This window comes from Giraffa tippelskirchi, chromosome 9, assembly GCF_054371585.1.
Source record: "Giraffa tippelskirchi isolate mGirTip1 chromosome 9, T2T-mGirTip1v1.2.pri, whole genome shotgun sequence".
Taxonomy (NCBI): Eukaryota; Metazoa; Chordata; class Mammalia; order Artiodactyla; family Giraffidae; genus Giraffa; species Giraffa tippelskirchi.
Window position 1 is genome coordinate 23,761,802 of NC_137283.1, and position 26,477 is coordinate 23,788,278.

The window sequence follows — 26,477 nt, forward strand, 5'->3', positions numbered from 1 at the left end:
CATGGATTTGAGTATATTTTTTAAAAGTATTCCTAGGTCTTGAGTAAATTGTTTCTAAGGTCCTCTGCAGGTTTCAAATACCATGACTCTGAGAGATTCAACTTACTGGTTCCTGGCATTGAAAAGTACACTCTTGGGCTTAGTGCTTAAGTTTTATTTGCAATAGATGGGGAAGATACAAGATACTAACAAATTCTAAAATCAGTGTGTTAAAGCAGTCTCTCACTTCGGTGGAAATAAAAAAAAACAAAACAAAACACACTACAGCAAGAAAAAAGAGTTAAAAAAAAAAATCCTTAATTTATTGCCACATGATGAATACCCTCATCACTAACAGGAATGTCCATGATTCTTCAATCTATTTGCAGAAGACTGATTTTACTAAGGCAGTCCAGTCAATAAAAGTGTCACAGAAACAAAATTAATAATTAGTTTAAGGAACTTGTAATCATGATCATTATACACTGCTTTTTGTGTTAAGCCAGAAGGGGTAAATTTTAGAATATGCACTAGAGATTCAGCCATATGTCACTCATTAAAGTTAATGGAAATGACAATTTCATCTTGTCCATCACACTGAACTTTATGTCTAAAATTTACTCAGAGGAATTGTAAGTGATTTCCCTTCCTTTTCATCAAAATTTTCTATAATTTTTTTTAAAAACTAATATCTACTTAAAAAAATATATATATATATACACATATAAATATCATCTTGGTCATACTGATGAATATGGTCTTCACTTATTTTTCAACTTCCTACCTCAAACTGTATACAGACATAAAAGAACCCATATATATATATATATATATATATATATATGTATGTAAAACAAAATATTATTTTATTACTTAAAAGCAAAATGCTGTAATAATTTATAACTCAGAAGCCATATGAAAAAGATGACAGATGAGAGTATAAATTTTTTAAATGTTGTCATGACCATCATTTTAAATGATAATAATTTAATCAATTTTAGAAGCATCTTAAGTCATGACTAATTTCTTTTCTGTAACATTATTTCTTAAAAATGTGAGTTTTAACAGCCAAAAAAAAAAGAATTACTGTAATAATTTAAGTGTCTAAAATGGAAATATCTACTAAGAAAATAAATTGAAAGAATGTTTTCTATAAGTATCTGTCAGGGTTTTAAGCATTTATGTTTAAAATATAATGCTTAATAAAATATTATGCTTAATAAGGAATGCACAATATGAATGAGACAAAGAATATAAGTTCTGGAATCTTGCTGGTAAAAATGTCAGTGTCTATGCAAAAAGAAACATTAAAGAGGAAATAAATTTCTGTGTGTGAAAATATTTAGAAAAAGAATATGCACTGGTATCAATTGTTTACTGACATGTTATATTTAAATTTCTCTCTGGAAATTCATTGAAATTTCCTAGCTCCAAAGGTGACTAAAAACCAGGGAGTCATATAAATACTCAAAGACTGACTTACTGTGCATGAGATTGAATCAGAAATCATAGGTTTACGTGGAGGTGAAGTGGTTTTTATTCTTTTGTTGAGAAAACATATCATATACATATAATAAAGCAATGCAGTAAAGTATATATATATATATATATGTGTATATATATACATATGTGAAGTGTATATTGGTATGCATATATAAATAGGCATACATTTATATATTCAAGGCATAACTGCTCGTCACTGTTGTACAATCATTTACACATGTGACTTGCTGACTCATTTGCGAAGGTGGCTATTTCCCAAAATACCTACAGGAGTTTTGATTCTTATTAAGACAGTGCTAAAAGAGGCCGAAAAAATTAATTAAAAATATAATGTCTCAATACACAGAGCTTGCAATGTTTTTTCTTTGTTCCTTCTGTTGAAATCCCTATTATAAAATGTAAAAAGAGAAGCCACTCAAATCCCATTTGCATGCAGAGTAAATAGAAATCAGCAAACGATAGTGTAGCTTATTAAATTTGCAATGTCTTTTATGAACCTATCTGTTTATTGTCTGTCTTGAACAGCTTTGCACTTCCTGTAAAGCATGATAAATACAGCAGTAGGTTCCTTTTAAATGTTTAAGTTCTAGAGACCAATAAATAGCTTATCTGTTTCTTGCTGGAAAGTATAAAAGCAATAATCATACAGATATAAAAATGGCTGCATTTATTCCTCTGGATGACTTCTAGTAGATCAGCTGCAGGAAGCTGACAAAATGACAGTAATGTGATTTTTTTTTTTTTCAGCCTAGCTCCACATATTATAAAATAACCTTAAAATGAAGCCTGTTAGAAAATTTAATATACTTAGCAGGGGTCATTATTTTTCAGGTAAATTTCAATGAGGATTCCCTTAGTGGCAAAGATTGGAATTCTGACAAGAATTCAAGGTCTCTGAAAGGGATTGATTAGCCATCTGTGACCATACTAGGCTCCTCTTGGTGGATCCTAAACTGCTAGAAGGAAGGTTATGACCAACCTAGATAGCATATTTAAAAGCAGAGACGTTACTTTGCCAACAAAGGTCTGTCTAGTCAAGGCTATGGTTTTTCCAGTGGTCATGTATGGATGTGAGAGTTGGACTGTGAAGAAAGCTGAGCACCGAAGAATTGATGCTTTTGAACTGTGGTGTTGGAGAAGACTCTTGAGAGTCCCTTGGACTGCAAGGAGATCCAACCAGTCTGTCCTAAAGGAGATCAGTCCTGGGTGTTCATTGGAAGGACTGATGTTGAAGCTGAAACTCCAATACTTTGGCCACCTCATGTGAACAGTTGACTCATTGGAAAAGACCTTAATGCTGGGAAGGATTGGGGGCAGGAGGAAAAGGGGACGACAGAGGATGAGATGGTTGGATGGCATCACTGACTCGATGGACACGGGTTTGGGTAAACTCCGGGAGTTGGTGACGGACAGGGAGGCCTGGCATGCTGCAATTCATGGGGTCGCAAAGAGTCGGACACAACTGAGCGACTGAACTGAACTGAACTGAAACTGCTATCTATGCCAGTTGAAAACAAAACAAAACAAAACACCCAGAGCCGCCCCCCTCCAAAAAAAACCAAAAAACAAAAACCTTAATTCACATAGACAAAATATGTGACATAGAGCACTGATTAAGGAGAAGGCTGCCATGAATCAGATTACCAGATTTGAAAACTTGTACCACCAACACTTACTATACACGTGACTCTGGAAAATCTATTTAATTTCCCCATATCTTTGTTTTCTTTCTTGAAAAATGGGAAAAACTTATAGTACCCACCTTTTAGAGATTTTATGAAGATTATGTGAGGTCAAAAATATAGGGTACTTATAGTTCAATATCTGTACCATAACAGTTACTCAATAAATATTGGTTGTTGTTGTTATTATCATTACATAATTATTTATGGCTAAGGGTCATTGTCTAGTAGCCTTTGAGTGAATTATGAGAATTATTGAAATATAATGAGTAATTAAAATTCAGGACTCACTAGAGTTTATGGGGGACTTTTTTCTCTCTTAGCAGTATTGCAAACTTATGCTCTCATAGGCAGTTTTCAAGATTTTTGATAACATGCTTCATGATTTTTATTGGATTTATTCTAGTTTCAAATTGCCATTATTCATGCATTAATCTTTAGTCATCATTTGCTTTTAATTGCTGTGCTATTTTCATCCAAATTTTTATTTCAACCCTCTCTATTCTTCATCTAACTCACTTTTTATTCCCAATAGAAAGTGAAAACTTGAGGGATTGTGGTCCATGTAGTCCATTCTCTTACCCATGTTTGTCTTAGGATTTTTGTTCTACCTAAAAAGGTGAAGGTCAGAAAAAATTAGACTCTATTTTAGAGGCTTAAGAAAATCAAGGGATTTTTTCCATGAGGAATCTAACAGGTTAACACATGTGACCTGGTTAAGTATTCCTTGAATAGTGATTTGTCATAATCTATTCAGTTCTTAAAATTCATTGCATCTGCCACTGACTTCATTTGTGTTCTCTTTATCTCTCAAAACTGAATTTCTAAACAGCCCCCTTTTATTTTTCCATTGATAATATCTGCCTCCTCCATTCCATCCACTTATTGTCAATAGTTGTGTTTCCAAAGAGTAAACCCTTGATATTACCCTGACTTTATAAAAAAAAAGTTTAAAGGCTACTATTATATACGGTGAGCTTGACAAATGAAAGCATACATAAAACCACTGACCAAAAGATTTTGCTAATTAATAATAGCAGCTTTTAGTCCTGAGCTTAGTGTACTGAATATTCTCAACAGAGATTATCAGGTGATTACTGCCAACTGAGCCCTGGGTCATCTTTAAAATATTGTAGCTTTTCTCACGTTTCTGCTTGTATCCGACTTGGTTTACTTAGTATTCATAGAATATAAAATACCATAGCATAACCTCCACTGGTCAATATTTACTCTAGTGGATGACAGACTTTACCTAGGCTTAGTTGACCTAGACTGAGGCATATAATATAGGAAACTGTACTGTGTGTGAACCAATTTAACTTTTAATACGGCCAAAGTTAATCCATTCACAGAGCTATGATAATGATTATTTTACATTGTAGACATGAATATATCTGAGAAACATCATGTCCTTTTTCGCTCTTCAAGTTAGGGGTTCTGTGGTGACTAATAAACTTTCTACAGGATGACTTGGTAAAGTGAAAAACATCATTTTCAGTTCATGTTCCACTGTTTTCGAAAAGAAATGTGACTGTTTGTGACCACTGATAGCTAAATTTAATTTTTAAAATACTCTCTAGACCAATAAAATGAGATCCTGTTGATTTATTTTTGGTCAAAATGGATCTCTTAAGATGGGTTTCAGAAGTCAGAATGCATTCATTTATTTTAGTTTTTGTAAAGATGTTTGAAGTGCCAAAGTTGGCTTTGTTTAATCTTCAATTTGATAAGATATCATCCTCACATTCTTGTTTTGTAATATTTTTCAGTTACAGGTTTTGAGACAGGCAGCTATCAGAATATGGCTAGAAATCATACAGGATCATACTTTTGCAAGAAGGTCCAATAATACTTGTGTAGAAATGTGTTAGTGGCGATGTACATGAAACACAAGAAGAGGTGAAAGATAAGTTCTGCTTAGCTTCAAGATCATGACTTCAGTTATGTTTTAAAAAAAACCCTTATGTTTAGAAATTCTCCACTAAAAGCCATATTTCCCTGAGAAGAAAAAATGTAATACGATAAACCAATATTGGGTAGTAGTGCCTTACTTGAAATAAGTTTCATATATTAATCAGTCAACTAGTAATGCCTTGACAAAGAGAGTAAGATCTAGAAAAACATTTGATTCTATAAAATTCCCTTCTTTCTTCTTAGTATTCATAGAATATAAAATATATTCTCTTCTTCCCTCTTGACTTCTCCTTTCACCTAAAATTTTATTTACTGAGCACCTGAAATGTAGCAGGCATTTGGTATATTCTCCTCTTTTGTAACTGGTTGGTCCTTAAGGATCTCATTCATTCTCATTATCTGTTTCCTCTGAAATGTGTGCCGGCAGCCCAGCCCTCTCCCTTGAACCCCCATCTAGTACATGCAAATATCCATGGAACATCTCCATGTGGATGTGTAATAGGCATTCTAAGCTTAATTTTTCTCCAAGTGAACACATGTAAAGACTTTGAGGAGAGAAGTTGCTCATTAGAGTCAAGTAACAACAAGAAGTCTAGTTTTCTCAGAGCAAAATAAGAGAGGGATGACAGAACAAGGCTGAGAGCAAGCCTGAGGCATAATTTTCTCTCCCCATCTCCTCCTACTTAAATTTACGTCTATGTAGTTTCAAATTTAAGAATTAGTAAATCCTGGTTTCCACTTATTCTGGTCAAATATTGGGAGAGATCTTAGATTCCCCAATTTCACTTTCATATCCCCACTCCCCTGCCTTCCAAAGAACACACAGCACTGATCCTTGCTTTAAAATATATGCAAAATCCAAACACCTCCAGCCAACTCCACTGTTAATACCTTGATCCAAGCTGCAGTTATCTCCTGCCTGGACAATTGTAATAGCCCCTTAATTGGTCTCTTTGCTTCTACCCAGTTCCCCTGCACTCTGTGCTCTTCACACCAATAGGAGAGGTCCCTGTGTTATCAGATCATATCAATATTCTGTCCAAAATCCTTTGGTGGCTTCACTCAAAAAAATTATGTCCACATTGCCATCTACATGGTTCTATGTGTCTACCCTTAGCTACCTCTCCAATCTCATTTCCTACCCTTTTACTTTTACCAATTCTGTTCTGCTTTTTCTGGCCTCCTTGTTGTTCCATGTCATTCAAAACCTTGGAAATTATCACTCCTTGGATATAATTTCTCCTTCTCCACATTTCTTCTGGTTTGTTCCCTCTTTTCATTCATGTTCCATCTCATATACATACCATTTCACATTAGAGGATATTACCTCTGCCACTTTTTTTCTCTGCTTCCCTTATGTTGCTTCAAGTTTCCACACAGCACTGATGTTATCTGGTATGTAGTTACAGCTATCTGCACATATAGTTATAGATATCTGCATATAGTTTTCTGGTATGTAGTTATAGCTGTCTGAAGTCCTATAATCTATAAGTTCCTATTAATCATACAAGGTCCTTTAAGAATGTGCTGCTTCATTCTCTCTTGTATCCAGCTCCTGGATCCTTGTCCAGCTGATAATAGTTGCTGAAAAAATACTGTTTGAATGAACCATTATGGGTGTGGAGGTATAACATGAAATTACTTGAGCATTTTTGTAAAATTTGGGAGCAGAGGGAAGGTCACATACTGCATACAGAGCTTCAGTCAGGCAAAGGAATCCGTACAGAGATTTAGGTGTCATGAAAATACTTGTATAGGGGAGTGGAAAGAAACAGAGGTGCAAATATAGGCAAAACAGAAAGATATCACTCATTTTAAACTGTGTACAATATCAGCTTTAGCTGTCCTTATAAATAAATCTAACATATTCATGATGATTTGGAAGGGAGCCATGTTGTCCCTTTTATTTCCCCTCTTAATTTCTTTTCACCAAAATTATTTCTTCAAACCAGTGTGGAAGATGATGAATAGAAATATTTCTAAAACATGATTTTCATCCTACAAAACTTAACCAAAGGTTTACAATTGGCTTGCAATAAAATTAATAGATGAGATTTATTGCAAAATCCCTTCTTCTGTATTATGTTAGGCTGGTTATGATGGCTCTAAGGTCTTTGAGCAATTTACTCTAAGTATCTCTTATTTTCCTATGGCTCATTTATTTCTAGTATGTCTTGCTTATGTTAGGAATAATTTGGCTTTATTCCTCCGTACCTGCTGATCTTGTCACAATTAAAGCAGTTTCTTTTCTCTGTCACATCCTGCCGTAGGCCCCTTCTCTTTAGTAGTCACGCTGACATTCTTCCAAAATACACATAACAAAATTATGATGCTAATATATCCAAATGAGTCAAATAATGTCAGAAAATTCTATTGATGGCTTTCTTTATCTCCAAATTGAGATCAGTTCTCATTCTTGAGAACAAAATGTCACTTTGAAAGAGTGACAATGAAACCATGCTATTTTACTTTGGTTTTGCATTTTTTAAATACCTGAACTCTTTTACTTATATTCCAGCTGCTAAGAACTAGATACTATGACATCTTCCAGTAGTAAACTATTATAGTGAAGAGATCATTTAGACCAATCCTGTATTTGAGAGATGAAGACACTGAGGTGTGAAGTAACTTGCCTAGGGCCATATTAATAGAAAGAGAAAAGGGTACCTTAAGACATGACAGCATATATGACATCTTTTAGGGAACTAAGTTGCTCATAGTGTTTTCAGATAAGAATTAGACAACCAGCTTGATTAAAAATATTATATAATACATCCATAAGTTATACATATCTATACTGATGGTATATTTCCCCACTATATGTATTATACATACATTATGAAATGCCTTGATATAGGAAAAAATAGTGATAGTACTGCTATATTTAAGCACTTCATAAAAAGAAAATGGGTTTATTTTTGCAATTTTTTATTTACTCAAGTCTTTATACAGCTGGTGGAACTGTTATGTGTAAGTCACTAAAAGAAATGTTTATTCAAACAACCATTTTTGAAGTGCTTTTGTATTCAAGTTGTCTCTGCAAATTCATTTTAATTTCTTGTGGATACATCTATAAACTTTATTTTAAATTGTATTAAAATTCTGATACCTTTCAAAGTGAGAAGGCAAAGATAGAAGCTTATGTACGCAGTTAGACGGGTCTTCCTAGTTGGTGTTAGTGGTAAAGAAACCTCCGGTCAACGCAGGAGACATTAGGTGCAGGTTCGATCCCTGGGTTGGGAAGATCCCCTGGAGGAGGGCATGGCAAACTACTCTAGTATTCTTGCCTGGAAAATCTCCATGGAAAGAGGAGCCTGGGGGGCTATAGTCCATAGGGTCACACAGAGTCAGACACAACTGAAGTGACTTAGCATGCACACACACATTTACATGCACATTTGTTTGAAGGTAAAGAAACAAACTAAATGGTTCATGGTTCCTCAGATATTATTCTTATTTTTTGGTAAAAACTCACAGACTTGTAAACTAGATAAAATAACAAACACATAGACTAAGAATAGATATGTGCTTTATCAACCTCAAAAACTATTTGATAATGTTTTAAGAATGATTTTCTAAAAGTAAAATGGGACAAAGTATACAGATAATTGTATAATTTGGCATAGACATAATTGATCTCTACAGCTCAGTATAACCAACATAAAAAATTAAAAATTATTTCTAATATAAACTTTCTTCAGTTCTCACCCCTTCTTTTATATATCACCCTATTCCCAGACCAATTCTAGTCATTCAGACTTTCTCCCTACTCTTTCTATACCTGCTTTTCTAATTTTGCATTACAAAAGATTGAAGATAATTTGCAAAGATAAAATGTTCTTACATTGAAGGTGGGGTGAGGAAAGGAGCTGAAGTCAAGAGAAGAGGAGACCACTCTCTTATCCATTAGTAAATTCAATTCCTCTTCTATCAGCTGGCTTTGCAGATGCTTCAATTATTATGCAAAAGGAGTGTTGATCATAATGTCACTAGCATATTTACTAATTTGTTTCAACACAGTATAAAGAAATACTTTACACGAAAAAGTCAAATTTCAGGAAAATATTTCAAATGACCAAAAGCAATAATGAACATATATATACTATATAATAATAACGTTTGTGCCACTAAAATAAAAAAAAGAGCTAGACCATTGTATTTGTGTTGAAATAAGATCGGAGAAGGCAGTGGCACCCCACTCCAGTACTCTTGCCTGGAAAATCCCATGGACGGAGGAGCCTGGTAGGCTGTAGTCCATGGGGTCGCTAAGAGTCAAACATGACTGAGCGACTTCACTTTCACTTTTCCTGTTCATGCACTAGAGAAGTAAATGGCAACCCACTCTAGTATTCTTGCCTGGAGAATCCCAGGGATGGCGGAGCCTGGTGGGCTGCCGTCTATGGGGTCGCACAGAGTCGGACACGACTGAAGCGATTTAGCAGCAGCAGCAGCAGCAAGATTTGAGTAGGGGATACTTAAATGGATAAGAAAGTACAGTCCTTTGTTACTGGCCAGTGGTACGATATGACTGGCATTATGTTGTGATGAGGGAAAGTAGGAGAAAGAACTGAGTAATGGTTGCTACATGGGATTCTCTTTTACAAGCTACCAGGTATTGTGTCTGCTTCTGTGAAAATGAACACATACCGTAGAGAGGAACTGAGATGCTGAATTGACTAGAAATCATGTTAAATCAGAAAGCATGTCATACAAAGAAGAGTAGACGTGAAGTCGGGGGAGAGATAAGAGGTGTTTTCAAAATCATATCTGAAGTTTTAACAGACAATGCTCAGAATAAATTCATTTTGTATGGCTTTCATGATAGAATTAGAGTCAATTAAGTCAGGCAAGAGAGAGTATGATTCAAAGAGAGCATGATTCAAATCTATTATCAGATATTTTAAGAAGAAAAGGCATGTGTTAGAGAGCGCTGAGTACTGGCCACTTGACAAAACTATTTGGTTAAAATAAAAGGTAAGATGGAGGGAGGATAATCTGAAGGATTAATTAATTAAAAATCACTACCACTCTTAGAATTTTACATTCGGTAGACAAACATCTAATCACATGGGCCACAGCCTTGTCTAATTCAATGAAACTATGAGCCAGGCCGTATAGGGCCACCCAAGACGGACGGGTGGTGGTGGAGAGTTCTGACAAAATGTGGCCCACTGGAGAAGGGAAGGATGGTGATGGAAGCAAGGTCCGATGCTGTAAAGAGCAATATTGCATAGGAACCTGGAATGTTAGGTCATGAATCAAGGCAAATTGGAAGTGATGAAACAGGAGATGGCAAGAGTGAGTGTCAACATTTTAGGTATCGGTGAACTAAAATGGACTGGAATGGGTGAATTTAACTCAGATGACCATTATATATACTACTGTGGGCAAGAATCCCTTAGAAGAAATGGAGTAGCCATCATAGTCAACAAAAGAGTCTGAAAGGCAGTACTTGGGTGCAATCTCAAAAACAACAAAATGATCTTTATTCGTCTCCAAGACAAACCATTCAATATCACGGTAATCCAAGTCTATGCCCCGACCAGTAATGCTGAAGAAGTTGAAGTTTAACGGTGCTATGAAGACCTACAAGACCTTCTAGAATTAACACCCCAAAAAGATGTCCTTTTCATTATAGGGGACTGGAATGCAAAAGTAGGAAGTCAAGAAACATCTGAAGTAACAGGCAAATTTGGCCTTGGAGTACAGAATGAAGCAGGGCAAAAGCTAACAGACTTCTGCCAAGAGAATGCACTGGTCATACCAAACACCCTCTTCCAAAAACACAAGAGAAGACTCTACACATGCACATCAGCAGATGGTCAACCTCAAAATCAGATTTATTATATTATTTGCAGCCAAAGATGGAGAAGCTCTACACAGTCAGCAAAAGCAAGACTGGGAGCTGACTGTGGCTCAGATCATGAAATCCTTATTGCCAAATTCAGACATAAATTGAAGAAAGTAGGGAAAACCACTAGACCGTTCTGGTATGACCTAAATCAAATCCCTAACGATTATACAGTGGAAGTGAGAAATAGATTTAAGGCACTAGATCTGATAGACGGACTGCCTGATGAACTATGGACGGAGATTTGTGACATTATACAGGAGACAGGAAGCAAGACTATCCCCAAGAAAAAGAAATGCAAAAAGGCAAAATAGCTGTCTGAGGAAGCCTTACAAATGGCTGAGAAAGAAGAGAAGCCAAAAGCAAAGGAGAAAAGGAAAGATATACCCATTTGTTTGTTTGTTTTTTAATTTACAATATTGTATTGGTTTTGCCATACGTTGACATGAATCCACCATGGGTGTACATGTGTTCCCCTTCCAGAAACCCCCTCCCACCTCCCTCTCCATCCCATCCCTCTGGGTCATCCCGGTGCACCAGCCCCGAGCACCTTGTATCCTGCATTGAACCTGGACTGGCGATTCGTTTCACATATGACAATTTACATGCTTCAATGCCATTCTCCTATATTATTCCACCCTCACCCTCTCCCATAGAGTCCAAAGACTGTTCTATACATCTGTGTCTTTTTTGCTGTCTCACATACAGGGTTATCTTTTCCAACTTTCTAAATTCCATATATATGCAATAGTATACTGTACTGGCATCTGGTCCCATCACTTCATGGGAAATAGATGGGGAAACAGTGGAAACAGTGTCAGACTTTATTTTGAGGGGCTCCAAAATCACTGCTGATGGTGATTGCAGCCATGAAATTAAAAGACGCTTACTCCTTGGAAGGAAGGTTATGACCAACACAGATAGCATATTTAAAAGCAGAGACGTTACTTTGCCAACAAAGGTCTGTCCAGTCAAGGCTATGGTTTTTCCAGTGGTCACGTATGGATGTGAGAGTTTGACAGTGAAGAAAGCTGAGCACCGAAGAATTGATGCTTTTGAACTGTGGTGCTGGAGAAGACTCTTGAGAGTCCCTTGGACTGCAAGGAGATCCAACCAGTCTGTCCTAAAGGAGATCAGTCTTGGGTGTTCATTGGAAGGACTGATGTTGAAGCTGAAACTCCAATACTTTGGCCACCTCATGTGAACAGTTGACTCATTGGAAAAGACCCTAATGCTGGGAAGGATTGGGGGCAGGAGGAGAAGGGGACGACAGAGGATGAGATGGTTGGATGGCATCACTGACTCGATGGACATGGGTTTGGGTAAACTCCAGGAGTTGGTGATGGACAGGGAGGCCTGGCATGCTGTGATTCATGGGGTAGCAAAGAGTTGGACACGACTGAGTGACTTAACTGAATTGATACGGTACTGGTGTTTTTCTTGCTGGCTTACTTCACTCTGTATAATAGGCTCCAGTTTAATCCACCTCATTAGAACTGATTCAAATGCATTCTTTTTAATGGCTGAGTAATATTCTGTTGTGTATATGTACCAAAGCTTTCTTATCCATTCGTCTGCTTATGGACATCTAGGTTGCTTCCATATCCTAGCTATTATAAACAGTGCTACGATGAACATTGGGGTACACGTGTCTCTTTCAATTCCTGTCTCCTCGGTGTGTATGCCCAGCAGTGGGTTGTTGGGTCATATGGCAGTTCTAGTTCCAGTTTTTTGAGGAATCTCCACACTGTTCTCCATAGTGGCTGTACTAGTTTGCATTCCCACCAACAGTGTAAGAGGGTTCCCTTTTCTCCACACCCTCTCCAGCATTTACTGCTTGTAGACTTTTGGATAGCAGCCATTCTGACTGGTGTGAAATGGTACCTCATTGTGGTTTTGATTTGCATTTCTCTAATAATGAGTGATGTTGAGCATCTTTTCATGTGTTTGTTAGCCATCTGTATGTCTTCTTTGCAGAAATGTCTGTTTAGTTCTTTGGCCCATTTTTAGATTGGGTCGTTTATTTTTCTGGAATTGAGCTGCAGGAGTTGCTTGCGTATTTTTGAGATTAACTGTTTGTCTGTTGCTTCGTTTGCTATAATTTTCTCCCTTTCTGAAGGCTGTCTTTTCACCTTGCTTATAGTTTCCTTTGTTGTGCAGAAGCTTTTAATTTTAATTAGGTCCCATTTGTTTATTTTTGTTTTTATTTCCAATATTCTGGGTGGTGGGTCATAGAGGATCCTGCTGTGGTTTATGTCAGAGGGTGTTTTGCCTATGTTTTCCTCTAGGAGTTTTATAGTTTCTGGTCTTATGTTTAGATCTTTAATCCATTTTGAGTTTATTTTTGTGTATGCTGTTAGAAAGTGTTCTAGTTTCCTTCTTTTACAAGTGGTTGACCAGTTTTCCCAGCGCCACTTGTTAAACAGATTGTCTTTTCTCCATTGTATATTCTTGCCTCCTTTGTCAAAGATAAGGCATCCATAGGTGCGTGGATTTATCTCTGGGCTTTCTGTTTTGTTCCATTGATCTATATTTCTGTTCTTGTGCCAGTACCATACTGTCTTGATGACTGTGGCTTTGTAGTAGAGCCTGAAGTCAGGCAGGTTGATTCCTCCAGTTCCATTCTTCTTTCTCAAGATTGCTTTGGCTATTCGATGTTTTTTGTATTTCCATACAAAATGTCAAATTATTTGTTCTAGTTCTCTGAAAAATATCATTGGTAGCTTGATAGGGATTGCATTGAATCTATAGATTGGTTTGGGTAGTATACTCATTTTCACTATATTGATTCTTCTGATCCATGAACACAGTATTTCTCCATCTATTTGTGTCCTCTTTTGATTTCTTTCACCATTGTTTTATAGTTTCCTATATATAGGTCTTGTGTTTCTCTAGGTAGATATATTCCTAAGATTTTACTCTTTTTGTTGCGATAGTGAATGGAATTGTTTCTTTAATTTCTCTTTCTGTTTTCTCATTGTTAGTGTATAGGAATGCAAGGGATTTCTGTGTGTTGATTTAATATCCTACAACTTTAGAAATGCAGAGTTCCAAAGAATAGCTAGGAGAGATACCAAAGCCTTCCTCAGGGAGCAATGCAAAGAAATAGAGGAAAAGAATAGAATGGGAAAGACTAGAGATTTCCAAGAAAATTAGTGATACCAAGGGACAATTTCACGCAAAGATGGGCAAAAAAAGGACAGAAATGATATGGATCTAACAGGAGCAGAAAATATTTAGAAAAAGTGGCAAGAGTACACGGAAGAACTGTACAAAAAAGATCTTCACAACCCAGATACTCACGATGGTGTGATCACTCACCTAGAGCCAGACATCCTGGAAAGGGAAGTCAAGTGGGCCGTAGGAAGCATCACTATGAACAAAGGTAGTGGAAGTGATGGAATTCCAGGTGAACTATTTCAAATCCTAAAAGACGATGCTGTGAAAGTGTTGTGTCAATATGCCAGTAAATTTGGAAAATTCAGGAGTGGCCATAGGACTGTAAAAAGGTCATTTTTCATTTTAATCCCTAGGAAAGGCAATGCCAAAGAATGCTCAAACTACTGCATAATTGCACTCATCTCACACGCTAGTAAAGTAATGTTCAAAATTCTCCAAGCCAGGCTTCAACAATACGTGAACCATGAAATTCCAGATGTTCAAGCTGGTTTTAAAAAAGGCAGAGGAACTGGAGATCAAATTGCCAACATCCGTTGGATCATCGAAAAACCAAGTGAGTTCCAGAAAAACATCTATTTCTGCCTTATTGACTATGCCAAAGCCTTTGACTGTGTGGATCACAAGAAACTGTGGAAAATTCTTCAACAGATGGGAATACCAGACTACCTGACCTGCCTCTTGAGAAATCTGTATGCAGGTCAGGAAGCAACAGTTGGAACTGGACATGGAACAACAGACAGTTTCCAAATAGGAAAAGGAGTACGGGAAGGTTGCATATTGTCACCCTGCTTATTTAACTTATATGCAGAGTGCATCATGAGAAATGCTGGCCTGGATGAAGCACAAGCTGAAAGCAAGATTGCTGGGAGAAATATAAATAATCTCAGATATGCAGATAACACCACCCTTATGGCAGAAAGTGAAGAAGAACTAAAGAGCCTCTTGATGGAAGTGAAAGAGGAGAGCAAAAAAGTTTGCTTAAAGTTCAACATTCAGAAAACTAAGATCATGGCACCCCATATCCACTTCATGGCAAATAGTTGGGGAAACAGTGGAAACAGTGAGACACTTTATTTCCTTGGGCTCCAAATCACTGCTGATGGTGACTGCAGCCATTAAATTAAAAGATGCTTACTCCTTGGAAGAAAAGTTATGACCAACCGAGAGAGCATATTAAAAAAACAGAGACATGACTTTGCCAACAAAGGTCCATCTAGTCAAGGCTACGGTTTTTCCGGTAGTCATGTATGGATGTGAGAGTTGGAGTATAAAGAAATCTGAGCCCTGAAGAATTGATGTTGTTGAAATGTGGTATTGGAGAAGACTCTTGAGAGTCCCTTGGACTGCAAGGAGATCCAACCAGCCAATCCTTAAGGAAATCAGTCCTGAATGTTCACTGGAAGGACTGATGTTGAAGCTGAAACTCCAATGCTTTGGCCACCTGATGTGAAGAGCTGATTCATTAGAAAAGACCCTGATGATGGGAAAGATTGAAAGCAGGAGAACAAGGGGATGACAGAGGATGAGATGGTTGAATGGCATCACTAACTCAATGGATGAGTTTGAGTAAACTCTGGGACTTGGTGATAGACAGGGAGCCCTGGCGTGCTGCAGTCCATGGGGTGGCAAAGAATCGGACATGACTGAGCAACTGAAATGAACTGAACTCAACTGAGACAAAGATGATAGAAATAGAATAAAGTCACCTCTATTTTAAATAGAATTTCTTTCAGATTTGTGCACATTTTTCAAAAAATCTGAAAGTTTACAATTTTATGTCCATGAGATAAGCACATCCATGTTTATTATGCCATGGGCATCTAAACTGATAACTAAAAATATAACGATAACAGCAACAATAATAATAATAATAAAGTTACTATATAGTGAGCACTCAATAAAGATATATCAGGCATTAAGCATTTTAAAACATTTCTTTGCTTATTCCCCAAAACCTATTGGGTAGGTAGGATAGAATTCACGGATTTGACAAGACACATAGTTGGTAAGTAGCAGAGCTAGAATTTCAACTCAGGTTTGCCTGAATTTAATCAGTATACCTAACTGCTATACTATTGTTATGGCTTGTTCTTTAAAGCTTCTCTAAATGAAACATGAATACATGTAGCATAGAAGCCATTATTATAGGGAAGAGAACTTGTTGTACCACACAGATATCCCTAGGTATAGACCTTCAATTCATAAATTCTCCAAAAGCACTCAGTAACACTGTGGAGATCTATCTTTCAACAAGCCTCAGCAGTGAGTCAAATGGGCATATTGTGATATAACAATCAATTCCTAAGATATTACCTTCTAAGCTTAATGCTGTCAATGCTTATAAGAAAAATTAGGAATAATTTATTATATTCTCTAAAGAGAATAAATAGTTCATTATAATTCATAAATATAGAAAGGTTTTTACATTTTCTACATAAAACTAGTTGTTTCTCTGCCTGCCTGGGGATGAACCTAGTCAGGCAATAAAAATGTCTTTGTGAAATCTTACAGAGTAAAGGCCAAGTGAGAGAGTAATAGTTTTACATTTTTTTTTCTTTTCTTAAAGAGGGCTCTTGTTTAACCTTTTATAAGGTACAAGGAACAATGTTTTTATTAAAGTAGATTTTTTTTTTTTATCAAACCTGAACTAAAAAAATAAAAAATAACAGAAATGAGACTAGCATGGAAACTAAACATAATGGTCATGCAAAAATGTTTCATTTAAAGTAATTCTTCATATGATAAAGACAGTTAATAATCTGAAGAGTCAATAACATAACTGAGAATGTTAGAATAACAAAAGAAAGTTTAAACACAAAATATATGCTCAAAATCTACATACCAAGACTGACTTATTCTATCTAAACAAAAACAACAACAAAAACTATCTGGTCCTCTTTAGATCTCTTAAAAGCTTGGATGTTGATTCATAGAAATTTATAAGAAAAAATGATTGCTATAAGCAGACAAATCAGTAGCCTAAAATCAAGAATGAAGAAAAAAAGATTATATAATTAAGCACAATAACTGAAAACATTCATTTTATGATAAATATTTTTTTGAACTGAGTATCTGAACTGGCTAATTTGATTTTCCTCCATCTCTCTGTTACCAATTGCAGAAAGAGGCTCAGAACAAAGTTTTGAATTATGCCTTTTCCGTCCTAGGGCTTTCCTGGTGGTTCAAATGTTAAAGAATCTGCCTGCAATATAGGAGATTTGGGTTTCTCAGGAAATCTTCTCGATTCTTGCCTGGAGAATGGACAGAGGAGCCTAAGGTGCCACAGTCCATGGGGTCACAAAGAATTGGACACGGCTGAGCAACTAACACTTTCACTTTTCCATCCTAGGACTGGAAGAGAGATTGTTTCTTCACATCAGTAAGGCTGTTTCTTGACACTGTAAACATTGTCTATACACCCGCCAGGACTCAAATAAGTGGTGAGGGAAAAAAAGGCCACTATTTGCCGTGTAAGGTAGCTCTTTATAGCCAGATAGGAGAAGAATAAGCAGAATACTCCAAACAAATTCATCACAAAATTCAGTTATATGGACAGATTGAAGGCAACTGGAATTAAAATGTCTAAACTTTGCCGCAAAGAAAAATCTTGGAACTATATTGTGTGAGTTTGGTAAAAGCACTAGTAGGTGAATAGAAAGACAATATGGTGAGAAATTAGACAAAAAAAACAAAAATAATCCAAAACAAACTTTTCAGAATTAAAAGAATCATAATGCAAATACACAGAGATGGAGAGAGAGAGCTCTGATAAAGTGATATTGAAAAGACTAAGTTCAAAGATTGGATCTGATACAAGAATGACATGGAGCAGGACCTTATGGTCATTACACTCCATGCCCTCTTCCTGCCTTTTGTCCATGGAAAAACTTTAGCCAGAGAATAAGTTTAATCCGAGAAGTGAGAACATGCAGAAACAAAGGAAATGGTCAAAGGAGACCAAATAATAATAACTTAGTTATTAAGCATAGCCAAGGACCTTTAATTCCTTCTCAAGGGCTATAGATAATATTTTCAGCCATATCCTATGAGCTGCCTTACAGAGACTGAAACCCTCACCAAGTGAAATAAGTTAACTACATGAGGACCAGACTACAGCCATGACACAAGCTGCCACAATTCCAAGAACTGGCCCTAAAGAAACGGAAACAAAAAATCAACTCTGAAGCTTAAGGCTTACTTTACTTAAAATGATCAAGATGATGCTGGTCAGACCACTAACAACGAATTTCAAGACGACTGTCAGAGATGACTGTACTGCATTTAGCCCTCTCCCTCATCCTATAAAATCTGATTATCATTGGGAGTATGAATCAGCCTTTGGGTAGGACTCCCCTCCACCACAGGTTGCTGGCATCCAAAATAAAACAAACTTTCCTTTCCATCAACCTTGCTTCTTTATTGGCTTTTTGTGTGGGGAGCAGTCGGAGCCCAACTTTGGTTACAGGAAGACAAGTGGCTTCATTTCTTCATCTGAAAACAATATGTGTTCAGTCTACCCTACAGAGTGACAGGGGCGATCTTATGAAGACCTCTCGAGGTGCTTTGGAAATTGCAGATGCTTACAAAAATATCAGATGATGATGGTGGTGGTGGTGGTGGTGGTGAAGACTGAGGAGGAGGAGGAGGAAGAAGGAGAAGGAAAAGAGAAAGAGGAAAGAGGAGGGGGAGGGGAAGGGGAAGAAGAAGAAAATATGGTATACTGATGGGCAGGGCTCCGCATAGAATAAAACACTCTCTGGAAAGTTAAGTTATAATCATGGTATAAATTTAAGTCAAATTAGTGACTTTGTTTAGGCATTTACCAGCCATAAATACTCGAACACAGGAGAAATAAACTATTTTAGAAAGCAAGAAGAAACACATTTTTAAACAGTTCTCTTATTTGATTGGGTTTTAATATTTGTCTAAGAGTCAAGACCAGGTGTCAAAAAGTGTTTTTGTCTTTTTTTAATTCAGCTTAATAAAATATTGTTCCAGTAAATGGAAGATGAAGGTGAGTTTTTTTGAGAAATAAATGTGTTGATAAGTGATATTTTTACTTTTTTTTTTTTTTTTCCTTAAGGATATATTTCTTGGATGTGAGAAATCCTGTTAGGTAAAAAAAAAAAAAAAAAAATTGAAACTTTTGAGACGTGGCTTCTGTTTTGAATCACAAGAAATGGGAAATGGTCTCATGATTATTCCCTTTTCCTTTCTCCTTCAATTGCAATTGATTTTTATTAGAACCATAAGCATTAGAAAACGAGTGCCTGTCTCTGTTAACGAACTGAGATGTGCAGGTGTATATGATAAGTTCATAAATATCAGGGCTCTAAAGTACACAGATTCCCCCCAATTTTCTGCAATATTTTTTGTTTCTTATCTTTATGACTAAATAATGATGAGAAAACTAATGATGCCATTACCCTGTAATTGGGAATGGAGCCTGTTTAGCAATGATAAAGCGTGCACCGAGCAGAGTTAATGGGCCACCAAGCAGCCCCACTGGGTAGCTAGTCCATAGAGCACAAAGACTGAACATTTGCAAGGTAAGATGTTGTGCATAAAAGGCAGTAAGCATCAGGAAATGTTTCCTACTGCTCTATCAGGCTAGGGAGAGTTGAGAGCTCAAGAAAATATATAAAGTGATTCTTGATGTCAAGAGCTGTCTGCCTCCATGACTTAATGTTTTATAAACTTCTCTCTGGCTTTACTTTCACCAAAGAATCCATTATTGTAATCTTACCACATTCTGCATATTTTACCTCTTAATTTAAATGGGAAAGATATTACAGATTTTAGGGGCTATAAGTGAAGTTGCTCAGTCGTGTCCAACTCTTTGGGACCCCATGGACTGTAGCCTACCTGGACAGAGGAGCCAGGCAAGATTACTGGAGTGGGTTGCCATTTCCTTCTCCAGGGAGTCTTCCTGAGATCAACTTCCAGGGATCGAACCCGGGCTGTCCACATTGCAGGCACACACTTTACTGTCTGAACCACCAGGGAAGTCAGCAAGGGACTATAAGCATATGTCTTTATTTATAATACTTGTTCCATCATGGTAGCTGGAACATAGTAGTTGCTCAGTGAGCTATCTGTTCAATCAAGATGCTTCATATTTGGTAATAATTACTATTATTTATTGAGGCTTTATGCCAGGCATTATGGTAAACACTTTAGATAGATCATTTCACTTAACCCTCACAATAATCCTTTGAAGTGAGTTTGATTAACTTCTTCAGATTTTAGTTTGGAAATATGGGGCTTAGAGAGGTAAAGCAAGTGTGCCTAGGGTTACACTATCAATAAATAGTAAAACAGGTATTTGAAAGAAATCTGATTCAATTCCATGGTCTTACATCAGACTGCATTATAGCACATCATACAAAGTGTTTTTCATGCATTAACTCAAGTGAGCCTTTCAAACATTCTTTCAATTAGGTTGAGCTGGTTTTGAGCTCCACTGTACAGATGGGAGTTTAAAGAAAGAAATACATGCTCAGGATTTACACAGTTATCAAATGACAAAACCAGGTCACAATCCATTTTTTCTCTCTCTGAAGCCAGGGCACCTGGATGTGCTGTGCATTACATATTTCCCAGTCAATCCCCAAGCCAAGCCTTCAGCATTAAATGTTAGAGGAAAGCACTTTATTTTTGGAATATCTAAGTATCCTTCTAAAAAGGGACACCTCCCCTCTGTGTCATTCTTCCCTTCCAACAAGAGAGGAGGATGCAGCCTGGGTCCAATGCTACTACCTCCCTTGCCTCTTTCAATCTTTTCAGTGAAGTTCTTTTCCCACTCTTCCACCACACATATCTAAATCTACAGTAAGTTTTCAAGTCATTTTAAGGGGGATCCTTTATCACAGCTCTTGATTTCACAGAATGCAAAAGGACATTCTGCTCTCAGTTATACTCACCAGGATGGCTGCTCTTCATCCCGTAATCCCTAGGAGGCATCTCTCTGTGGTTTGGGGTTTTAGACATCAGTGGAAGCAGCTGTGAGTATAGTAATATTCACCCAGTAGCTACTGTCACTCTAATCATCACAGAAGCAAACTGCACCACATGCCACAGAAGCAGAGAGTCACAGCCCAGACCCTGAGGACCTCTGGGGCATGTAACACAGCCTGTAAAGAGCTTCATTAACTTTCTCCAAAGTTCTGACTTATTTAGCTGTTGTTTAAAATGTTATTTCACACGCTCCTCCAGAAATAATTCTGATTAGCTAAATGGTACAGATTAGCACAAGACAGCTAACAAAATGGGCTTTCCTTGTGGCTCAGCTGGTAAAGAATCCACTTGCAATGCAGGATACCTGGGTTCTATCCCTGGTTGGGAAGATCCCCTGGAGAAGGGAAAGGCTACTCACTTTAGTATTCTGGCCTGGAGAATTTCATAGACTGTATAGTCCATGGGGTCACAAAGAGTTGGACATGACCGAGCAACCTTCCGTTTCACTTTCACTTTCTAACAAAACATCCCCCTATTCGAGTGGAAAATTCAAATACATTTTCCTCCCTCACTGGATTTTCCAGAATTTAAAAAAGTTGTGGCCTCTACTATAGACACATGTTGACACATTCTGGGCATGTAGAAGAGAAAATGACAACAGTTTAATCACGAAGACATGGATGGGTATGTTTGTAGCTGAGTATATAGATACCAGGCTTCCCTGGTGGCTCAGACAGTAAAGAATTTGCTGGCAATGCATGAGACCTATATTCAATCCCTGGGTCGTGAAGAACCCCTGGAGAAGGGAATGACAACCCACTCCAGTATTCTTGCCTTGAGAATTCCCAGTGGAGCCTGGAGGGCTATAGCCCATGGGGCACAAAGAGTAGGACATGACTGAGCGACTAATACACACACACACAATTAATACATAGAAGAATTTAATATATAGTGTTCCTTCACCTAGAAACCTTTATAGATGGAGATTTGGCTGAGGTCCCAATGAAGCAGTACATATTACATAATAGTAAAGCACTGTCCTGGGTGCACATCAAGTTAAAGATGAGGGAGAAGGCTGGAAATTTTGTGATAGATGTGAGGAAATGAGCAGTTTCTCCACTTTATCTTTTCCTTTTTTTCCTTCATTTTTTTCTTCCTTCCTTCCTTCTTCCCTCTTCTCTTTATTTTATGACCTAGCATAGACACGGACATTTCTATTTTTTCCACCTCCTTTCCTTGATGGAAAGACTCATTTAAGCAATCCTTTATAAAATATTTGCTCTTATAAATAGACATGTTCCCTTATTCCCTTCCACTACCTCAGAGAACCTTGAGCATAGGTTACTATTGGGGGTATCATGCAGATTTAGTTCCATCCATCCACGTATCAGTCAAAGCATTTATTGATTATCCACTGTATGTTGAGCAATTTCTGGGGCCTGAATAATGATTTTCAGACCGACATTACTGATATCAATGACCTTCTTATCGGAATTTTATATTTTTGTGCTTATGTGTTCCAGAGGCAACCAATCATTTATTTACATCCACAAAGCCCTGATATCATTATGTTAAGATATTCCATTTAAAGAAAGGTAAATCTTGCCATCAATTCCAATGATCTGTCTTTCAATTGAAGAAAGAGTACTTTGAGTATGTCAAATCATTAAAATATTTCACTGAAAGAAAAAAAAATCTAAAAAACTGCTAATTTAAAAAGAATAGTGCCATTAAGAAGTGTTCAATTTAGGGCAGACATTATTATCTGTGACATAGATATTATCTGTGACAATCTATTCATTGCCTGATGTGTTGAAAGCAGAATGTGGCATGAAGTTCAATCATCTTTTTCAGTGCTACCCTTGACCCTTGGCACCCACTAATGTGGAACCTGTGGATACAGAGGGCTGTCTGTAGTAAGTCATTTTAAACAAGGGACTTGAACATTCTCAGATATTGCTATCTGCTAGAGTCCTAGGAACCCATTTCCCCTGGATACCAAGGACAACTGTAAAGAACAATGATAAACTTATCTGGGCATCAGAATAAACTTTTAAACTAAGGAGGGAAGTTATCACTAGTGATAGTAATAACAGTGCTAGCAGTAATAGAAAATGGAAGCGACAGGCATAGAATAAACTTTTACCACCATATCTATCCAACTCAGCAGCGTCTATAGCTACTTTCTCTTCTTTCATTCCTCTTATCGTAGGTGCATTCTCCATACTCCTATTTAAGACCAATCCTCCCCATTTGTACAAGATACCAATCCTTCCCATCTACTCAGAACCTCCACTCCAGCATACCCCCCTTCCCTATTAGAATACCACTGTTTTCCTATCTCTACTGGATCCTGCTCACCAATGTATAAATATTTTTGTATTCATGAAAAACCTCTCTTGACCATGCTTTCCATGTTCAGTCTACTGCCATTTTGTTTATTCCCATGTACAATAGAACTCTTTAAAATTGCTTATATTTCCTGGCTCAATAAGATGTTCATGAGTTCTACACTCTCCCTCAACCAGCACTGGCTGGTTATGCTGGCTATGACTTTCACACTACTGAACCCAAAGTCAATTCTCAGTTGCCTAACTGATCCAACAGCAACATTTACCACAGCAGACTTCCTCCTTCCCAGAAATACTTTCTTCTCTTAGCATCCTAGACCTCTTTCCCTCCCTCTCTCCCCTTTCTCCCTCTTCCTTCCTCTCCTTTCTGGCTCTGGCTCTTCTTCCCCTACATCATCGGCAGTTCTTAGTACATCTGTTTCTCTATTCCCTGACCTGCTCAATTCTAGATTTCTTTGCTTCTTTTCTTACTTAATACCTCTACTGAGATGTTAATACATATCTCAGACCAAACATACCTGAAACTGAGCCTCTAATCTTTGCCCCAAAACCTTTCCCAATTACATCACAACTAATGATATTTCTATCCTTGTAGGTTCCTCCCACATTTAGAGTCATTCTTGATATGTCTTTTTCTTACACCACACAGCCAATCAGAAGATTGGCTTGGCTTTACATTCAAAATATATCCAGAGTCAAACATTTCTCACTATCCCCATTGCTAATATTACCAACTCTCCCTTGGATTGTCATAACCAGCATTTCTGCTTCCACTCTTGATTCTTTTCCATCTTTTTCAGTTTATTTCAAACACAATAGTAACTCTTTCATAGCACACCAATGACTTATATTTCACCCACAGGAAAACCCAAGTCCTTAAAATGGTCTCTAAATCATAAAATAGTTTGCTTCCTTTCCCCTCTGTTACATTTCCTAACCTCTTCTAATATGACTTTCCCCATGTTCATTCTGTTCCAGACTTATTTTTCTTTCTGTTGTGCCTCAGACACACCAGATATATATTGATCTTAGCACTGGGTAGTCATCACACTGGGATATCTTTCCCACAGATACTGACAGCATTGAAGGTGCATCTACTCACCACTTTGCAAATAAAATTTACATCTGTTTTTTGAGAGGAACACCAGAGAGATAAAGTGCCTTTTTCATCACATTATACTATCAGTAGATACTCTCAGTACAACTTCTCACTGTTGATGTTGACCTTGATAACCTGGCTGAAGTAGTGATTGTCAGAATCCTCTGTTAATAAGTGGGGGATATGCTGTAGTCCCTGAGGGTTGAATATATACGTAAGTTCTTTGCACAGGAGATTCTTTTCCACAAGAGATTTGCTTCTTCCCTCCCATTTATTTATTTATGCCATAATTTATTTATAACAGTATGGACTCATGGATATTTACTTTCTTCTTTGGGTTATAATTCAATATCACTGTATTTAATCTGCTAATTTTTTTCCAGCTTTGCCCACTGGGAGACCTTTCAATTAGATCCTTTTTCCCTTTTATAAATCTTCCATTTTTGTGTGTGTATTTGAGTATTTCCTAATTTTCCGGTGCCACAAGACACCTTATGCTCATCTTGTATATGTTCTGCCCCAGTCCCAGAATCAACCATCTTTTTTTTTTTTTTTTCTTAAGGAGCTCTGGTTCCTTTTATTAGACAATCATACTACAATCCAATAAATGGGTGCTAGATATATTCACTGTTTCACTGTTACAGGGAGGAATCACTGCTTCTGCCTCTTTTCAGCTGACAAAGGTAGGAGTTATACATTAATATATTAACATGTGTGTACACATATCTGAATATTTATAGATGTAGCTGTGAAGTAAAAGTCATATTTTATGAGAATACAAGAGAAATTTAAACAAACAAAAATAAATCTTCCCTGCCCTTTGGCCTCCTCTCTCCCCTCACCCAGTACTGTGTATCTGCACTGTGCATTGACCAAATCTTTTACATCACCAAAACTCTCCTACTGGTAGGAATCCGGCTCAACTGTAAACAACAACATTCTCCCAGCATCAACAAGATAACTCATTAAAAGATAACATACCTTCTTGATCTTGTAAGAGACCCCATGTCCCATGACATAATATATAGATCTGGATTATGTAAACTGTCAATAACACATCATTTGATATTCAACCCTCTGTCTCAAAAAATCTTATATAACTGTGCCTTGATTTCTAACTTGCTGAATAGTCCTCAGAGCTTTTTGAGATGCTCTTCTCAGGTTATAATACTCAAATTTGGCCTGAATAAAATTTTCCATCTCTTTCTTAGATCAGCTGATTAATAACTATCCATGTCTACAATAAAATAAATTAACTTCTTGCAAGTGGCTTCCAGGTGGTGCAATGGTAAGGAATCCACCTGCCAGGAGATTCAAGAGATACAGTTTCGATCTCTGGATCAGGAAAATCCCTGTAGTAGGAAATGGCAACTCACTCCAGTATTCTTACCTGCAAAATTCCATGAACAGAGGAACCTGGAGGGCTATAGTGCACGGTGTCACAAAGAATCAGACATGACTGAGCATCCGCACACAACTTCTGGCAAGATGGCATGGGGAGCACTGCTGACCTGCTCCACAGTGAAACTCGTGTGAACACAAGCCCATGGAAATGGTCCTAAGGACAAATAACAAATGAAGAAACATCTATTAACATCAACAAGAATGTTGAAAGTTTGGAGTATTTGGACCAAGGCGACTACCTCCACTCCAGATTGCTGTAGCCACAAACCCAGGGCCTTGCCTCATGGCTACCAGCCAGAAGGCTTTGGGAGGAGTAAAATTTCAGCATTACTCATAATTCCCCCAGATGCACGGGACCGAGGCTAAGTCCAAGGAATTTCAAACAAGAGGTGAGAAGCACCCTTATACTAACCCTCACTCACAGAATGTTGACTCTACCATAGGTACGGTGCATTGAGAATACTGGTGTCACAAATTCCTTTGTCCTGGCTCATAAGGCAGTGGTTCCATGTAACGAGAAGCAAGCCAAAAAAAGACGTCAGCTACTGTTGTCCACC

At 37.3% G+C, this 26,477-nt stretch overlaps 1 protein-coding gene across 1 annotated transcript in view; it reads right to left on the reverse strand.

The window, feature by feature from the left end:
* The window catches only part of LOC145520799 (uncharacterized), a 260,433-nt gene that overhangs the window by 133,819 nt on the left and 100,137 nt on the right, over positions 1–26,477 (reverse strand). The window contains exon 2 of the mRNA XM_081528231.1: positions 25,907–26,074. Within this exon, the coding sequence (XP_081384357.1) occupies positions 25,907–26,074 (168 nt within the window). The remainder of the gene's footprint in view (positions 1–25,906; positions 26,075–26,477) is intronic.